The 19,430-nt window shown below is 35.4% G+C and overlaps 1 protein-coding gene across 1 annotated transcript in view; it reads left to right on the top strand.

Annotated features, from left to right (window-relative positions):
- The first annotated feature begins 1,625 nt into the window (after positions 1 to 1,625).
- Positions 1,626 to 19,430, top strand: part of LOC127626785 (protein shisa-6) — a 100,454-nt gene continuing 82,649 nt past the window's right edge. The window contains exons 1-4 of the mRNA XM_052102819.1: positions 1,626 to 1,689; positions 2,226 to 3,038; positions 4,446 to 4,606; positions 13,731 to 13,829. Of these exons, the coding sequence (XP_051958779.1) occupies positions 2,494 to 3,038; positions 4,446 to 4,606; positions 13,731 to 13,829 (805 nt within the window). The 5' untranslated portion in view covers positions 1,626 to 1,689; positions 2,226 to 2,493. The remainder of the gene's footprint in view (positions 1,690 to 2,225; positions 3,039 to 4,445; positions 4,607 to 13,730; positions 13,830 to 19,430) is intronic.

Genomic DNA, 19,430 nt, shown 5'->3' with positions numbered 1-19,430 from the left:
CAGCCATTAAAATCAATGTTTCATAAAGTAGTTATTGTAATCTAAGCATTATGTCTAAAATCATTAAGTTGTTTTGATAGTATCTAGTGGCACTTCGATGCTCAAGAAGGAACCAAAGAATTTGAATATCTCCTCTTGGATATTGTCTGGTTATGATGCAATAGTATTCTCTACTCTTGCATGTATTTTTCAATTCACATGTTCATTTCATTTTTTAATACAGTTTACATCCCAGAGCATGCTGTACTTGTAATGTGAATGCAATCTACTTTAGAAAGTATGCATTTGTTAAAGCTCAGTATGTCTTTTAAAGACAACTTCACAAGAAGAATTTGAATATTTCATTAGAGAAACTATGCACTGTACAAAAAAAGAAAAAAGAAAAAAAATGAAAAAGAAAAGAAAAAAATAGAACAACTAAGCTGTAACTTAGCAACTGCTTCCAGGCTACATGATCAGAGGATTGTGTAGGATGTTAGTGAACTTAAAAATATTCTAAAACTGAAAGAAATTCTGGTTTCTTATTGTTATCCCTTATTATTTTATGTTAACAAAAAATAAATGCTTTCATTTGTTTGTATAAACTCTACTCTTGCATTCTACCAAAAAAAAAATAAAATTACCAAAACACTCTCATCAAAAATAATAGATTTATAGATACCTGAAATAGCTGCTGAGCTGTTTACTTAATGTAGTAATTCTGATGCCACAGCGTCATCTTGGTTTGTTGAACTATGTTGCCACTAGTGCATTAATTGTTACTCTGTAGAAGACCGAGATTATAGGCTAGTGCTTAAATACTGTATGTAGTTCATAGCAAAGCAGTTGTTAATCTTTAGGGAAATTATTGTGTCAGTCAAACCCTGGGTTCCTTTAGTAATAAATCTTTCATTTTTAAAGCATCCGTGTTAAGCTATCTGTAGCCTAATTCAGCAGCATGCTCCAGCTTTCAGTAAGATTACATTAAATTAAGGAACACATGGAGTGGTTTATGCTACAAGCAAAATCCTAAATGGACACTTTGCAGTGGAAGATCCAGCAGCAGTCAGAAGGTTAAGGCAGGTATACAGTAGGCTATGTGAAGAAAATATTCAAGGGTAAAGCATGCGTACATATTCTTATACTTGCTGAAGCAGATGAAGGCAACCTGTCACATAGCAACCTTTAATGCTTTTTGTAACTTCCTATGACAGTTGTTTTTCAGTACTATTTGCAAAAAATTCTACAGGAATAAAAATCAATGAAACAGTATAGAGAAATAGGATGGGAGTAGCTGGTGCAGACTGCTACAGGAAATCTATTCCACACTGTTTGCAGATTTTGTTCAGCTCTAAAATCTATGCATTTGTACGGAAAAATAAATAAATAAAAGAATAATCTATACATTTTTATTTTCCTATAAAAGGGTTATAAAACCACAACAAGTATAAGTCAGAGTATATTTTAAAAAGCTAATGAATAGGTGTGGTAATCTGAGAAGGGAGGAAATTAATTCTCTTATCCCTGCCTATGAGAGAGAGCTATGAATTTAAGATGCATGTAAAATGACTGTGACGCCAGCATTTGATGCAAGACCGAAAGACGGTAGGCGGACCCTTCAGATGGGTCTGTTTCGGAATGGGATACTGACTGTCACTTCAATTCACCTTGGCAAGAGCAAACACACCCGATTGAAGCGTTAAAGTGTAGGTAAGTGCTGAATAAAACTGACTATTTATGCAATACATTTCAGCGATAATAAATTAGCAAATATTACACTTGATATATGTATAACATATATGCTATTTAATAAACTATCCTATATGGCTACGTAAGCAATTACATCTTCTTTAAAAGTAATACATTTGCACACTCGATGACAACATAAAACTAGTCTTTAATGTAAAGTGATTTAATTGTATGGGACCCTTGTTTATCCGTGAAGGCAATGAAAACACACTCAACTCTAATTCAGGTAGATTGCCATGTGTCTGCGTGGTAACAAACCGATATATTTGTGCCATATATGCAGTGTTTATAAATTAGGAGCCAGAAATGCAGGGACCTGATGCAATTATGGGTTATATAACGATAAAACAGTAACACATTAAAACAATAAATAAATGTAAAATAGACAAATAAAAACAAAAGAAATGTGCGCGTGAGCTCGTTGTAATCTCATACATTTATCAGATTTAATCTATAATCGTTAATTAACAATGAAGTTCATCTCTACTTCTTCCCAGAGCAAGATACGACATGTGAAGGCACGTTTGACAAGAGTTCATCAAAAATACCAACAGTGACGCCAAAATAATTGAAAGAGAACTAGCGATGTTTTACAAAAACACGATTAAATAAATGGCGCCTTTCATCAGTATCCCTACAAGAACCTCATATCGTCAGGAATGCGGGGGAAAGCTGACTTCAGAACTGCAGCAACCTTATAGGATCAAGTGCGCTTGAAGCGGAAATCGAAGCGAGCTGTCCAAGGTCCTGAAAACGCGCCAAACCATGGGTATACAACACTTTCTGCTGCTTCTCATTTATTTGGATCCAATGAACGTGTTTTGTACTTTGACGGCCAAACGAGTCAAACCTGCGCCCAAACGGACTCAGAAGCCGAAAGAACTGAACAACACCACCACCGTCGTACCTTCAGCGTCCACGCAGCGGATCACGCAGCTCCGTCCATCGCACACCCACGAGACGTGCCTGGGTTACTACGACGTGAGCGGACAGTTCGATAAGGAGTTCGAGTGCAATAACACCGACCACCGCTACTGCTGCGGCTCGTGTTACTTGCGCTTCTGTTGCCAATTTAAAGGCAACCGGTTAGAGCAGAGAACATGCAAGAACTACCAAAAACCGGACTGGGTGAAAACTGTGCCCCCATCTCCTGTTCCAACAGGTGATACTTATGATCCGAGTATGGACCAAACGAACACCGCGGTGTACATTACCTGTGGTGTGATTGCTTTTATCATAGTCCTTGGGGTTTCAACAAAAGTCGCATATGACAAAGCAACCCAACCGCCTCAGGAAATGAACATTCACAGGTAAGCAACACAGTGAACATCTCACATTAGGCTACCCTACAGTTTCAATTGCAGTTGACTGAAAATAAGTAAATATTATAATCTCTGAATTGTTGAACATATCTCAATGATAATATCATGACAATTGCTCTTTGAAATATTTGAGCATTGATGTGATTGCTGGAGTTATACATGTACATTTTAAAGTGTAAAGCACTGATCCCATTGATTGATAACATTGCAATTGGATTGGATTGAAGTGCTCTCACCAGCTGCAGTATCTGCAGCTCTTTTGTTTCGCCTGTGGCCCATATGGAATATTAAACGTGGAAACTGTGGGTTGTGAATGTCAAAGTCCCAAGCAGAGTTTTAATATGCACCCATCGCAATAGCAGAGCGAACACCCTTCATTTTGGTGTTTAGATGAGAGAATTTATGGTTCATTACAGAGACTTTAATTTTCCCCTTCATTTGATGTGCACAATAAGCACAGATTCATAACAGTGTCTGGACAAAGTATCACGCACTCCGGTTATGCAGGAGAAGATGATCTCTCTCTCTATGTTCAATGGCCATTTGGTTCATTACACTATATGTGGCAGGGTTCAGAACATTTTAATGGTGCACTGAGAAAACAGTTCTCTCAATCACCAGTTTGTGATTAAGATTTATTAGATGTTGCCCCCTCCCATTTATGATTTCATAAAACATATTTTCTCACATCTGTGTTTTGAGAACCAAAAAGTTTATCTCCCTGCACATCCATATTACTCGTAGAATAATGAATAAACTCCCATTTAGCGTACTCCTCCCTACAATTCACCCTGAATCTGTCACTCCACCTCAATGCCTCCTTTTCTCTGCTTTGTAATGTCTGGCTGAGTTTCAGAAAGTACTTGAGCCTTCTATTACAGGCAGCAAACTGTCTGCCCTTTTCCACTTGCCATTCATACAGTAAATGAACATGTGAAAGTGTGAAATACCATTTACGCACACTTCTTGCTCTGGTGGTGGAACTAACTGAAGGACTAAAACTGGGTGGCCTGTTTTATAGTCTACAAACATAGATTAAGACCAACAAGCAAACAAACTAATTGAAATTCCATGCAATAGGGAAGTGTGCTGTTTAATGTCAATTCAGGTATCGCAGTGTAACAAATGCAAAAAATAATTTTATTTCTCTGTTAACAGTAAACATTTACAGAGCTAACACTGTGACTCCAGGCTTTCATAACACACAGTTTGTTTGGCATTCTGCTCCCCAGTGCCACCTATATATACCAGTTGCAACTCTCAGAATATTGAAATATGGCTCAATTATGTTTATTTGGATTTTGGATTTTGCCAGAGGAAATCTGTTAGCCGAACTTAATGAGGTGTTGCATTGGTGTTGTTTCCTATTGTGAAGTTCTCACATTTTCTCCACAGAGCCCTAGCAGATATACTTAGACAACAAGGACCAATTCCTATATCACAGTATGACTGTGAAAACTTTGCGGCGATGAACAGCTCACCCAAAGACAACACGCCACAGCGAACGGGATCCAAAAACCACTACACCCCTGTTCACAGCTCAAAGTCAAATCATGGTAAGAGACCTGATATAATTTACCTGTCTTTTTGCAATATATTGATCTTGTAATATTATACTGTCCTAAATAAGTAAAATACAAGTAACTACATCAACATTGAAACTGAGAAAAATGTCTTCTGAGTCATTTAGTTATAGTGTGGATTCTGTGTAGTGACTGCAATTTTCACACTCCATTTTCTCTGAATCTGAGCATAGTTAAGCCAAACCTGTCTGTCACAGGACAGAACATGGTCTTAGACAACTGATTTCACTCATAACTCAGTTTTAACAAAATGTGTAGTTACTATGTGTTACCTTTGCACAGCAGTACACACTTAAAAAATGAAAGCAGCTCTATTGCAAATACTAAACCAGTACACTTGAAATCAACTTAATACATGTATGTTTGAGATGAGAACATAATTATATCATGTCATGTCCAAGTGATATTCGAACACAGCCATCAAAAAGCGATTTGATCACATTGCAATTAAACGTTAAAAAGGATTCAGACTTCTGATGGATTGTGTTCACTAAACCTGATTTATACTGCTTGCTCAAATAACTTATTTAAAATGAATGAATGCAACACAATTCTTCCGCATTTTGGTAACAACTTAATTTCTATTATGTAGAATGGTTCTATGTCCACTTAATCCAATAATGTTGGGACTATGTAAATAATATTTGTTGCATCAATGTAATGCTGATGCCGGCCAGGGGATTTCCAGTTCCCATCATTGTTTGCATGGGACTGGATTAAGAGAGTAAATGTATTTCTACACAAAATGAAATAAGTAGGAGACTTGGTAGTGTTTCATGTTCTGTAATGTTGGGATTTAGAGGAGTTTCTGTCATGTCAAGAGTGGAAATAATGGTTAGGTCGAGGTTGGGTATATTACTACTGAAAAATCAGTTTATTGCTTTTCTCATTAAAAATACATTCAAGTCCAATATCGTCGATAACAATACCAATACTTCTGTTAAAGGTATTTTTTTGCGATTACTTTGGATGAAATGGGTAATTTAAAATAATATTTTTGGTCATTATTCAAGTCAATATTATTATTATTTTGCCTAAACAGAAAATGAATATACTTCTGTTATGTTTACCCTTTCACTACAGTAATACAGTATAGTTTAACCATGGTATTTAGTTAAACCATAGTTACCACACAATTTACCATGGTTACTACTAAAATATTACTGTAGTAAATCAATGGTATAGTCACTTCATGTTAAATATGTATTTAAATTAATAGGTGTCATTATTGTTCCTTTTATTATGCTACCATGAAAATTGTTAATACTTGATTATTATTCTAACTAATAAACTAATTAATAATACACAATAAACTGTTAAGAATTAATATGAGTGTAGTAATGTTCATGTTAACACTATCTTGTATTACCATATATAGCCAACATAAAAATATTTTTTTATTTTTATTTATTTGTGTAATATTATGTGCTTTTCTGTGTAGAGTGAAATTGTTTTCCTACTTAGAAATATAAATTAATTGATATCACGAGAAAAAGGCACCATGGACAGCAGTAAAGGGCAAAAAAAAAAAAGAGCATCAAAAACTATCAGGGGTGCAATAACATGCAGTATTGCATAAGTTACATTTAAATGTATATACATATATTTACGTTGAGCAGGGAAATAAATATGTAGTGCAAAGTATAATTTCTCCTGGGATGCTTGTGTTTCAGATGCTGAAAATGTTCCGCCCCTTCCACTGAAATGGAAAATATGATTGGTTGGCAAATATCCAATCGCGTCTGAAATGAATGTTCTGATTGGTGGATCAGCTCAGTCGAACTGTCTGTCTTGCCTGTGCTCCCCATTGCATCTCCATGTGGTTTAGAGAGAATCTCTGCACATTTAAAAAAAAAAAACATTATTATAATAAAACACAATTCACTCAGCGGTGCTGCGGCATTGCGTTATTAGATTGAAAAAGTTCCGGGTCAAATGCTTGTTGTTCTGGCAGCCACACGTGTCATTAGTTATTTCATGTGGGCCTACGGAAAATCCTAAAACAGATAGGATGGCATATTACATATATACTGTATGCCCCAGACTACACACCAGGCACTGATCCATCATGTTTGAACGAGTCTTGTGAAGTCACAAGCGATTGTCTGCTTGTGTCTTTCAGCATTTATGAATGTTAAGATGAGCGGACGAAGAAAAAGTTCCCATCCTGCACAAGTATTTGTTAATATAGCCTAATCCATTTTATTTCACTTTGAAGCTTATGATTATTGTTCGTGATAACCAAATAATAATACCCCTAGTTAAATTTTAAATTTTTTATTTAGAATCGATATTTTTGTGTGAGGATCGACATTTTCGATACAACATCAGTATAGGAAGTATCGATATTTTTAGGATTGATCCGCACATCCCTACAAGCTGCAAGTTTCAACAGTGTTATTTGAACAGATCAAATTTAAGTTGTTTTAACTCAATTCATTTAGGTTTTCGTTACACAAAGTATTTGAGTAGAGCCTACATTTTAATTTTAGATCAAAGAATCACATTTTCATTTTGTGGAACCAGTGTCCACAATTTTTTATTTTTTTCAGTGCATATCAGTCTTGATGGAAAAGACAAATCAAGGGTGTTACTTTCATTCATATGAACTGAACGGAATGAAATGTATGTCACTGCTATGATATTGTCTAATATAGGAATATATATCAGTAGGCTTCTCTCTGGGTCGTATATTTTGCACTGCAGGCCAACTGCCAGACAACTGCCAGTCAGATGGCTTATATTTCATGCTAATATCATTGCAGTATGTATGTGAGACACGTGTTATTGCCTTGTCACGGTGTAATCCACCAGGTTAACGCTTGGTAATCATCTGACTTCTGTATGCCATTTTTAAATGGGAATCAATTACAGTTGAGCCATTATAGATACGCCCCCCTTGCTGCTGGCCTTAAACTGAAGGCTGCACTGAATTTCATTATATTCAAGGTCAGGAGAGACTTGACAGTTTTCTTGAACGTTCTCATGAGATATGATCAAATAAAATGTCTTTGGTTTTAATGTAAGGGAGATAAATGTCACTCATTTGGCAACAACACCAAACCAAAGGTCCAAAATTTGAATTATGAGAGAGTTATATTTAACGCCTATATCTCTAGAAGATCTACAGATCTTTTATCCTTATTTATTGCCCCTTAAATTGAATAGTTTACCCTAAAATTTACTTTTTCACAGATGTGAAAAAAAAGCATATTACATATTTAGCAGACTGTCCAAGCTGCTCCATTTCTGGTAACCATTCACTTTCGTTGTCAGTCTTTTCCATCCAACTATCCCTTTAAGTGCGTTTGCATTATGACACTTATTTTCCATAGCCTCATTACAAAGTGGCCTTTTAGAGCAGCATGACATAAGAGAAGGCTCTTGACCTCTGACTTGGGATCAAGGACAATCTGGTAGCTGAGATCCATGTCCACATTTCCATTTGGACTCGGTCTATAGCTGTTTCTGTCTTTCAGTCTTAATGAAGCCTGTTTATATTGTATTGTTTGTATTGTAGACTCAAAGATCTACACAGTCAATGGCTGATATGAGGTAGAGTTTCTGAGCTTGGTGACTTTGTGTTGTCAACCATCACAGGGAATAACTACATCTCATTACCAGAGAGTGGAGCCAATATTTTCACCAGAGACCTCCGGTCCTGTCCTGGGTCAACAATGAGGGACAGTGACAGCCTCTACAGAAGCGTGTTTAATTGGCATACAAATTGGAGTTCTGTGTACTGATAACATCTACTAAACCAACTCAAATGGAAAATGCATATTCACATGCCCTAATGCACAAGTTTATTTGTTTTTCATCATGGAGGGAAGACATTGGTCCAGCATGCTATTTATGACATTATCTTTGGGAACTGTACTTGTGGTTGTCGCTGGCTAACTGTGAGCAATTTGTGGTGCTTTTATAATATGAAACCTGATTGGACTCGCTCTAATTACCAAATGATACAGACTGCTGTGAAATGGCAGTCATAGGCTGTGTCCGAAACATAAGACAGCTGCTTGTTACCCAGTCAGTCAATGACTTCACAGAATTTTTGTATGAAGATACCCCTAAAGGAAACTGGTTTCATAAAGGCTTCCAAGTCACAATCATAGCCAATGATCTAGAACAAATTAAAGTGCATTTAAGACATAATCAAGAAAATATTTGAAGGAAAATTTCTCCCAAAAATGACAATTCTGTCATAATTTACTCACCCTATGCAGAAAACAAAAGGAGATGTTTTAATGAAAATCACGGACTATCTTTTTAATACAGTGGCAGTGGATAGTGCCTCACTTTAAAGCTTAAAAAGGACCCTAAACAAGCCGACTGATCTCAGTGAATTCAGAAGCAGTAGTTTGATGTTTCTTAAGCTAAACTTGGTATCTGCTTACCAAATTTCGAAGCAGGGCCCCCAGTGGCCTAAGCGGGAAGTGTTTTTAAACGTAAGGGCAAATGTGATTTCCACTTTCTGGAGAAGGGTATAGCTGCAGGCATAGTTCCTAAAAGGGGCGTGAGCTATTAAAGATATAGGGAGCCCCTAGCCATACCCTCTCCCTAACCTTAATCCTTTTGGAGTTGGCACAACACCCTTTTGGAGTAACCAAGCCCCCTTTTGGAGTAACCCCACCCTCTTTTGGAGAGTCTGCACCCATTTGGAGGTCACCGGCCTGCATCTCTACCTACTTGACTTTCTGGGTGAAATGCCCACAGAGGGGCACCAAAAGTGAGTTATTTATCGAGATGTTTTTAGCTGTGAATGATGTAATACAGTGAAAAGGAATTCATAATTTATTAACCCTAGAGGAAAAATGGAACCTCTGAATTGCGTTCCTCACCGATTATGCAAACAGGATTAGTTCTTTGTTTCTATGCGGGATAAGAACCCAATGACGCAATGCACTTCCGGTCATGCCACAGGAGAAGGTCAACTGATGAATAATATCTGATGGAAGATGGTTTTTGTTAGTAACTCTGCATGAGGGACCAACACCAGTTTACTGGAACATTGTAGAAGGACTTTGCATGTGAAACAAAGCAAGTTCTCATGTGAAAACGTGTGCCAGTGTGATCAAGCTTTTCTTATAGCACTCACGAAAATAACGGATTTCAAAATGACTTAAATTACATGTTGTTTCTCACCAAAACCTTATGTCTTTAGAAGACTTGGAATATGACACACAAAATGACTATTGTTTTGTGATACTTTTGGTTACTTTTGAGTCACTATCCTCTGCTATTTTATTGACATGACAGTCTGCAATGTTCATAAAAATATCTCCTTTTGTGTTTTGTAAAAGAGAAAACGTCATACAGATTTTGAAGAACATGAGGGTGAATAACTTATGTCAGAATTGTCCATTTTGGGTGATATATCCCATTAGTAACTACATTCAGTTCAAAAAAATTCATAGAATTACACATATAAATTAATTTACTTCTTCAAATGATACTCAAGATGCCATTTTTATTCTCTCCGTCAACCGTCGAACCATAGGCAGCGAAGGATATATCTATGCCTTATAAAATCAACAACCAAACGAAGACCTCTTAATAGACAGGGTGTGTTGCAAACATTGGATTCAGACCTTGTTGCCTTCCTCCCACCATAAACTTCCTACAACGTCAGCATTTTTCAGCTTTTGAAGATGGATAGATGGAGAGGCACTGCTGTGCATGATCTGCAGATTTATGGAGAAGAAAAAAATGTGTGAGTTTGCAAGAGAAACAAGGTGTACTATATATATATATATTAACACCATACAAAGTCCAGAAAACATAAAAAGCTAAATCAATATTTGTGTGACCACCTTTGCATTCAAAACAGCACCAATTCTCAGAATGTTTCTTGGTTGTTGGCTGATAGGATGTTCCAAGCTTCTTGGAGAATTCACCACAGTTCTTCTATCTATTTAGGCTGTCTCAATTACGTCTGTCTCTTTATGTAATCACAGACTGACCAGATGTTCAGTGGGGGGGCAATGCCATCTCTTGCAGAGTGCCTTGTTCTTCTATTCTAATCTTTTCTGTTTACAAAAGTAATGTTTCGGAGTTAAACATTTATTTTTCTTATTGACACACTAAAGCTGAAAATATAAATAACCATCTTTTGCAGGGTACTGTATATACATGTATATATTTATGTTTAGCAGGCAAATACATTTACAGCGCAAGTTATGGTTACTCCAGGGTTGCTTGTGCGTCATCATTAGATGCTGGAAATGTCCCGCCCCTTAGTGAAACAGAAAATATCATTGGTTAGCAAATATCCAATCATGTCTGAAATGAATGTTCTGATTAGTGGATCAGATTAGTCAGACTCTCAGTCTTGCCTGTGCCATCAGTTGTGCTCCTGCCTCCCTCAGCTCCATGCAGTTTAGAGAGAATCTCTGTACACTTAAAAAAAATAAACTTCAATCAATGGTAGCTCTTTCTGTGACGTCTTTCGATTTTAATGGAACAAGTACCGTTCCACCACAGACTGTTTTTAGTTGAGGTACTAGTTCTACAATTGTGTGGAAAAACACCTTGAACCGGTGGTTTTGGGATGTACAAAAAATCTACCTCAAGTGGCTAAAGAATGATTTGACATTAAGCAAAGTGCTCTCATAAAACATTTACTGGATTAGAAATGCAAAGAAGCCCTCTCCCAAAAATGTTTTATGTGTTGCCAAAGAACAGTTTAAGTACAGCAGTGAATGTGTAAGCGTATGTGTGTATTTGCTCAAATATTGCTTTAAGAGATCAGTACTGCATCCATACAATTTGTCTGGGTTATTAAACTAGGACATAATTAGTTTAATTAAGATGTGGAATGCCAGTGGCAATTTCATAATGACACAGCTCTACACATTTTTAACACATTGCCTCACAATTTCTTGATTTAACAATTAACTTTAAAGTTAACCAGGCTTTAAAAAAACTTAAGTCATGACTATGATTTCTCCTTGCAGTTTGAAAAGCCTTGGCTACATCCTCATGAGGACATCAGAGCCGACCGCACTTGGGTGTTTCTCCTCTAGCACACGTGTGTCAAAGCACAGCATCAGAAAGACTCTTGCTAATGGTCTCCGACTATGAAGTGGTTTTAATTTAATCTGTTATCTCAAATTCTCACACTTATGGCAAAGTTGAACATGCTTTTTAGGATTTCCTTAGGAGGCAGATATAACAGCCAGTCAAATCCAGCTGTCCTGTAACAGCACATCATATTGAATTTTGTCTGGTCAACTGTGCACAAGATGCTTATGGCTTCTTGGGGTTTAGACTGAAAGAGGTTTATGGTCTGTTTTAGAGGCTGCATGTATTACATTCCGTGCCCCCTCCCTCCCTCCCTCACATTCATTTATTTAATTCAGAGGACTGTGTCAGATCTTGCTCTTTCATGTGTGCTGTGTTGATACGAGTTGGCCCTGTTTGTTGTTTCCTTTTTATCCAACTGTTCCTAGTGGTCCAAAGCAAAAACATTTTTGAGGTTGGAACAATCCAGCTCTCAGTATGAGAAGCTGGCAGTTTGCAAAGCCTCTGTAAACAAGATGTTAACAAATGATCTTTTAATTTGTTAAATGCCTGTCAGTTCCTTTTATTTATTTATCATTCTTTGAAAGCACGAATTGTCATCCTTTAATAGTGACAGATGAATTACTTCCACAGACAATTTTGCCCAGTCATGACAAGACTATTATTGTTTAAGTGCTCAAGGATGTTTTGGTATCATAGCAACACACTCTCATAATGATACGTTTTTATAGCAACTATATACCACCAATATGTCACCCTTTGTTAATTGTTTGTACCCCCAAAACAACAGCCACTGGTCGCTCTTGTATTTTAAATGTCACTCTGATGCCGTAATCAACTCATAACTTTGCCCAAGGCTAGATTTTAAAATTAAATAGATTGACTATTTACTCATTGCTTTAACATTTAATTATTATTTTATTAAATAAATATTAAATAGCACTATTAAATTATCATAAATGTGATCTTGTATTCATACACTGTGTTCCGGATCTTTCAGGTTGGTAAGGTATAGATGTAGGGGTGGTTAGGTGTTAGAAATATCTATATTATAGTGTAATTTAACTAAAATTATTGTGACTAGATTTGCCTGGCTGTTACATGTTTTATATTGTTTTATAAGTGTTTAGGATTGGGAATCTAATATATCCATATGATAGTATAATGAAATTACACTAAAATATTGAAAAGAATTATAAATCATAATGGTTAAACAACTTTATTAATCTGAAGATCGCAGAGCCTATGACAGAATCCTCCAAACACATCCTCACTTGACAATCACAGTTTTCCTTACTGTATTTATGTTTCATATTAAAACGTTTGGGCAGACATTTCAAACAGCTTTAGACTTTAGGATACAGTACATCAAGGCCATGAACGATGATTTGCTTATTTGTAATCAGTTGCGAGTGATATTAGGGGAAGAGACATTTTCATTCTAGGCTCTAGAGAACATTTGATTGGACAAAAATCTGTGTAGTGCCAGATGAGTCATCAATATTTTTGGTCTATTTTCCTGGAAGAGAAAGACTGTATATTTTAAATGCATACATATGCTAAAAGTTAATTTTGTAAACTTTCAGAAGCATTACATTGCTTACACTAGCATATACATTGCTTCAAAATCAATAGACATGGACTCAAAGCCACACAACTCTAATTTTAAACTCATGAAGTCTTTAATAGCCCAGAAAGTCTTAAAATCTTATCCCAGCATTTGAGTTTATGCCATTGCATTGAACTCCCAGATGGTGTTCAAGGTTATCATCCAACATTTTTGACATCGCCGTATGCACACTGATAATTTACTGATAATTTGAACATCAAGAATAAATACCACACCTTAGACACTGTCAGCATTTAATATTCACACGACAGTGAGCAGTGTGTGTTGTGTGGACAAGGCGACTTTACCAATATGAATTATGGAAAGTCATAAATCTTGAATTTCGCATGGTGAATTTTGTTTGTTACACTAATGCCAGCTGTTTAACTGGGAACAAAGGTACTACCGAAAGAGTGATATCTCTCTGTTTGTCAAATGTAACGTTCTGGTGTCCATTTGCAGGTGGGCATTATTCGAAGGAGAGCACTCGAGGGGGTGGACATGACCTTCACAACTTCATATCTTCTGGATTTGTGACGCTTGGCCGAAGCAGTGCGAAAGGTAATGTGATTCTATATCTCTGCTTAGCGACACCGAAAACCATCTTCCATTACAAATTAGGGGCTGAAAAGAAGCAAGAGTGAATGTAACATTTTATAACTCACCACGAAGGAATCCCATGAGGAATAGTTCACCTAAAATATCTGTCATAAATTATTATTTCTTCCATGGAACAAAAAAAGAGACATTTTGAAGTATGTACTGGATTGTCTTTTTGATGTACTGGACCTTTCAAGCTTCATAAAGGACACGAAGGCACCATTTAAGTATCAAAAAGTTATCAATTCAACCCATGCACAAATTCAAAGTCGTCTGAAGTCATATGATAGCTTTGTGTAAGGAACAGACCAGAATTTTAGTTGTTATTCACTACAAATCTTGACATCTGCACTAGCTCACCTTAGCAAGTTCATGAGAAATGAGAATCAGAGAGAAGTTAACGGTTTGTATGGTCAAAAGAATGATTTGTTCACAAATTTGTTCAAAAATCGCTATGGTTCTCATGAACAAGTCAAGGAGAGTTAGGGTGGATGTCAAGATTACCAGTGAATTACAACTTCAATTTTAGTCTGATCCTCATGCAAATGTGTTCAAAAAACTTTAATATAGCCCGTGATTTATGTGGAGCTCTTTTGTGATACTTTTATGGTGCTTTTGAGGTACTTTTTGAAGCAGACGCCATTCATTATGATTGCATGGAAAATAGCTACCAGTACATTCTTTAAAATATATCCTTTTACTGTATGTGCCACAGAAAAAGTAAAATGGATTTGGAATGACTTAAGGGTAAATTATATCAGAATTTACATTTTTTTTGTGAATTTTCCTAAAAGCATCTCAATAAATAAACCAATCTCCTATTTCTCTTATATTATTATACAATACAAGGCAACCCTCATTTCATTAAAAATTAAAAACCTCAGTTAAAGAGCCAGTAAACAAAACACACCTATGGTATGTTTGAACAGTAATCTATTTGCACCTTGACATCTGTAGTCTAATATGACTAAGCTGTTGAAGAACATTCTATAAGCAAAATGTTTGCACCTGCAGCATGATTTTAACACGTATATAAAACATTAAGGCTACTTCATCTAATAGCTGTCGGTAAGTTGACTGATGTGGCAGACTTCTTCCTCCCACACTCAGGGTCTATCATTTACAAATCTTCCTCTTGTGTCAATTCTCACTGGTGATGAAGCAATTTATATTCATGTGCTCTGTGCTGACTCAAACTGCTAACAATGACTATACTCAATCAACTAAAAAAAATTGCTCACAAGAACCTCTTTCGGAAGTTATTTACATTTTTCTAACTATGCCTTTGGAACTTTTGACTCTTGGAAATTGGCAGTGGGATACTGTAGAAATTGTTGACTTTTTTATTGATTGTTATTGTATGTTCCTCATTTGTAAGTCACTTTGGATGAAAACATCTGCTAAATGTAAATGTGATGAGCATGCACATAGCTGTCATGTTATCAGCATAACAATGTTGAGTGTTGTTGCGTTAAAGACCCCATGAAATGGCTCGATGTGTGCATTTTTTTTTTGTCCAATGTCGACGTGTTTCTTATTGAAACAGGAAGTCTGGCTATTGCTAGTTGGTAGCAGGTGGCATTAGGATGAGGTACATTTTAATTATAGATAGTATTTGATTGGGAAAAAATCAGTGTAGTGCCGTACGAGTCATCAGTATTTTTGATTGTTTTCCTAAAAGAGAAAAACAGTTAGAGAACTCTAATAGATGGCTTCAGATCTAATAAACTTGAACTAAAAGCCACAAAACTTGAAATCAATTCTGATTTCATGGAGCATTTGAATTATAAACATGTCATTGATTAATATCTGTCCCTCCTAAGTTTCTTTTTCTGACTTTGGCCAGGGCTGGGTCCTTTTAAAAGCATTTTTGTTTTGCTGAGTTCCTCAGCAAATGCCAACCTAAAGTATAAACCAAAGGATTCACTCAAAAACACCTTAGGCCAGGGAAACCTATTGCAAATCAGGACCAGGCAGGCTATTTTTGTTAGTGTCTCTTGAAATATGAGCAGAAAGTGTATGGACACTGCTGCAGGGTGAATGCTTTTCAGACTGCTGCATTTGAACATGACAAAAACACCCTTCCTTTCTAAGAGGAGTGCTGCAAAATGTACGGTTGTGTTTTTATGACAATTTTGTCTTGCTACATCTCATTTACTGAGATTTCTGAAAAAATAAAATTAATGAATAAATAAAATAAAACATTTCTCCTTTCTTAGGTCTCAAAAATGGCTTACAAATCTTTCCTGACAAAATAATGTATTTTGTTTTTAAGAGTACACATGCATTTTGATGGCCTCAGCTAACAGACATGGATTAAAAGCCACAAAACCTCAATTTAGATTTCATATAGGTTTTGTTTTCTGCATTTGCAATTGGCAAATGCTTTCAGCTAAACTGACTTCAAGTGAATTCAAGGTATATATTTTTAGTAATATGTGTGTTCCCTGGGAATTAAGCCTATGCCACTGGCATGTCTGTGCTCTACCAGTTGAGCTATATGAACATATATATTATAAAACATTTCTGCTGGTAAATAACTGTCAGTCACTGTCAGAAACTGTGTTGAGAAAGCTACTTTGACACTTTAGTTAGAGCTACCATAAAAGCCCTTAAACTGGTGCATTTTTGGGCTGCTGTTGCAATTTTTAACACTAATATGTATAAGTTCACTATTGCCACATACTTTGGACTAATTGCAAAACAATTTACAAATTTTTCAGAGAACCCCCCAAATAAAATAAATAAATACAATACATATTTATAAAACAAGCAAGTTTTTTTTTTGTCCTAAATTTGTAAAGATGTAATTCTGGTTCTGTTCACACTACCATATGCATGATGGGTGCATCGCTTCATGTGCTTCCCCTCTTACACTGATGATTTACTCATCTCTTTCGAATAGGGTAAATCTGGACTCATTAGACCACATTAATTTTTTCTATTGCTCAACAGTCCAATCTTTATGCTCCATAGCAAATTTAAGTAATTTTTACTTTCTTGTTTATTTACTTTCACTATTAAACATGATTTCTACTGTCGATTTTTTAAGATGTGACTTCCCCAAGTGTTTTTGTTATCTACGATCACCACTATCTTTACAGGTTTTAATAATCGTTGGACAGTTCTTCACCCAATTCCACTGATTTCAGCAATCTCTTTATTTGCTTTTTGCTTGATGCATGCCAATAATTTGCCCCTTCTGGAACACATTAACATTGTTTCCACGACCACAGGATACGTATTCTGACATGTTTTTTAAGAAATGAGAAGCTACACACTGCATCAGTTAGGGTTAAAAGAATTGTTGTTGAAACATATAATAATGATCTAGTCATAGTCTCTTAAGTATCTACTTAAAGGATGTATTTTAGGCTTTTTTCTGGCACAAGACTGTCAGAATTAAATGTCAAACAAGTGTATAATTCTATTAAAAAAAAAAAGAAAATAGAATAAACCCTCTAATTTATTTAACTAACTTCACTATTTAGCAAAAACAGTGAAGAATTTTGTAAGTAGTTTTTATGAAGTTTTTGTAGTTACTCCCTGGTTAGGATAGTAACTAAGGTAAGCCCTCAAAAAATGGCTGACAGTAAGCCTAAATGCAGAGGTGGAAAGTAACAAATAAATAAATAGTATAAATAAATAATACTTAATAAATAAGTACTTTTACTTTTACTTGAGTTGATTAAAAATTAAGTATTCAACTTCGCTGCAAATGTTTTCACCATAATTACAAAAACAATATTTCAGAATTTTTGGGAAGAAAATTTATAAGCACTAAATTTGTTTATAAACTAATTATAAACATTCTGCCCTGTCACTACACAAGAACTCTAATACTGTGATTTTCTGCATATTTCATTTTATTCTGGAAAGGGGCTGTTCATTCAGGTATAAGGGAACAATCTGAACATGTTTAACCACTGATCAAACTTCACTTGTTTTTAAGGCAAGCAATGTTTTAATTGTGTCAAACATTAACAAAATGTAGTTTGTATGCATGTAGCATATATGTGGGGATATCTTTTTACTTGCAAACAAGATTTTGTTAATGTTTTTATGTCTAAAACTAACTTTTTATATACCTTAGAAAGATACAATGCCAATAGTGTTGAAATTAATGGGGACTTGGGGAAAAAATGCTACCAAAATTAAGAAAATATTCTAGAAATTTAAAATATGGGGCAAAAAATGCCCACGCATTGAGTTCCCATGTTATATTAATAATATCTGAAATAGCTACAATTCCGTACATTGCTATCTTCTTTTGACTTTTCACGGAGCATACATTTTTTTTCCTGTCATCTGTTTCCTCACACCATCGTGTGCACAGACAGGCTGTCTGCTTATATCAATCATCAGTTTGGAATTGTACTCCTGCATTAAATAAACCACCCTAGCGGGTAACACTCTCGCTCACGATGCTGTACTGTACTTACCTGCCCTGTGCTGCTGTATATCTGTCTGAAAAGTCTCACCCACTATAGGCCAAAAGTGCGCAAGGGATGGATGTTATATAAAGATGGTATGAGAAATCACAAAACATAATGCTGCCAAATGCTACAATTTACTTAATAATAATATCTCAGTATGTTAAATAACCATAATGTTAATTAAGACTTTATTATTACAAATGTAAAACAATAATACAGATACAGAACAACCACTTTTAGTATATGAATCAATCATATGTCTCACTAAACACTGTGAAATGTTTATTTTTGCCTTATTTTATTCAGTTGGGATGCGATGGAAACTGATAACAGTTTGTTTAATTTAGACTGACATTTAGAATGTTACAAATGACTATTTCAATTCAAATAAATGTTGTATTCTTAAAATGTTTTGTTTGTCCAAGAATCATCTTGCAGTAATGCAGATCTTTGGTATTTAGAAGCTGGTAATTTAGGACTTGTGAGGAGTCTGTTTCTCAAACTAGAGACTGTGATTTACTTGTCTTTTTGTTGTGCATCTGGCCGGCCAGTTCCCTCTCTATCCTGGTTAAAGATATTTTTTTCAACACAGTAATGCATGGAATAGGCTTCGTCTCTTTAAAACAATAGACTTAAGGAGAAAATAGGATTTCAGGTGAAATGTGTTTCTTATGTGTAAATTTTTTCAAACAAAAATGTAAAACAAAAAAGGTGTAAAGCAACTTGTAAGAACTCAATACCTCAGCAAATGGGGAAAAACCCCACTGTATTGTGATTTCCACATGGTAGCGCAACCATTTTCAATTGTTCTAATTATTAGAAAATGTTCTTGAGTACCAAATAAGCACTTATTTTGTAAGGAATACATGACACAGTATATATTTGCCATCATGGGTAAAGATTTTGTTTTATAAATATCACTTAAAACTATTATTTCAAACCGTAATAATAATAGGCAATTAATGATTTTGACAGTATTTTTGATCAATTTTATCCATCCTTTGTGAAAGGAAGCATACATTTATTTCAAGAACAAAAATGTATTTGTGTTCTTAAAATGAAAGCGTATATAATATATATAATATACTTTTCATAAAATAACTTGTAACGTAATTACTTGAGTAGT

Source organism: Xyrauchen texanus, chromosome 33 (assembly GCF_025860055.1).
Source record: "Xyrauchen texanus isolate HMW12.3.18 chromosome 33, RBS_HiC_50CHRs, whole genome shotgun sequence".
Classification (NCBI taxonomy): domain Eukaryota; kingdom Metazoa; phylum Chordata; class Actinopteri; order Cypriniformes; family Catostomidae; genus Xyrauchen; species Xyrauchen texanus.
Note: the sequence above shows the minus strand (reverse complement) of the source record. Positions and strands in the feature narration are given on the sequence as shown.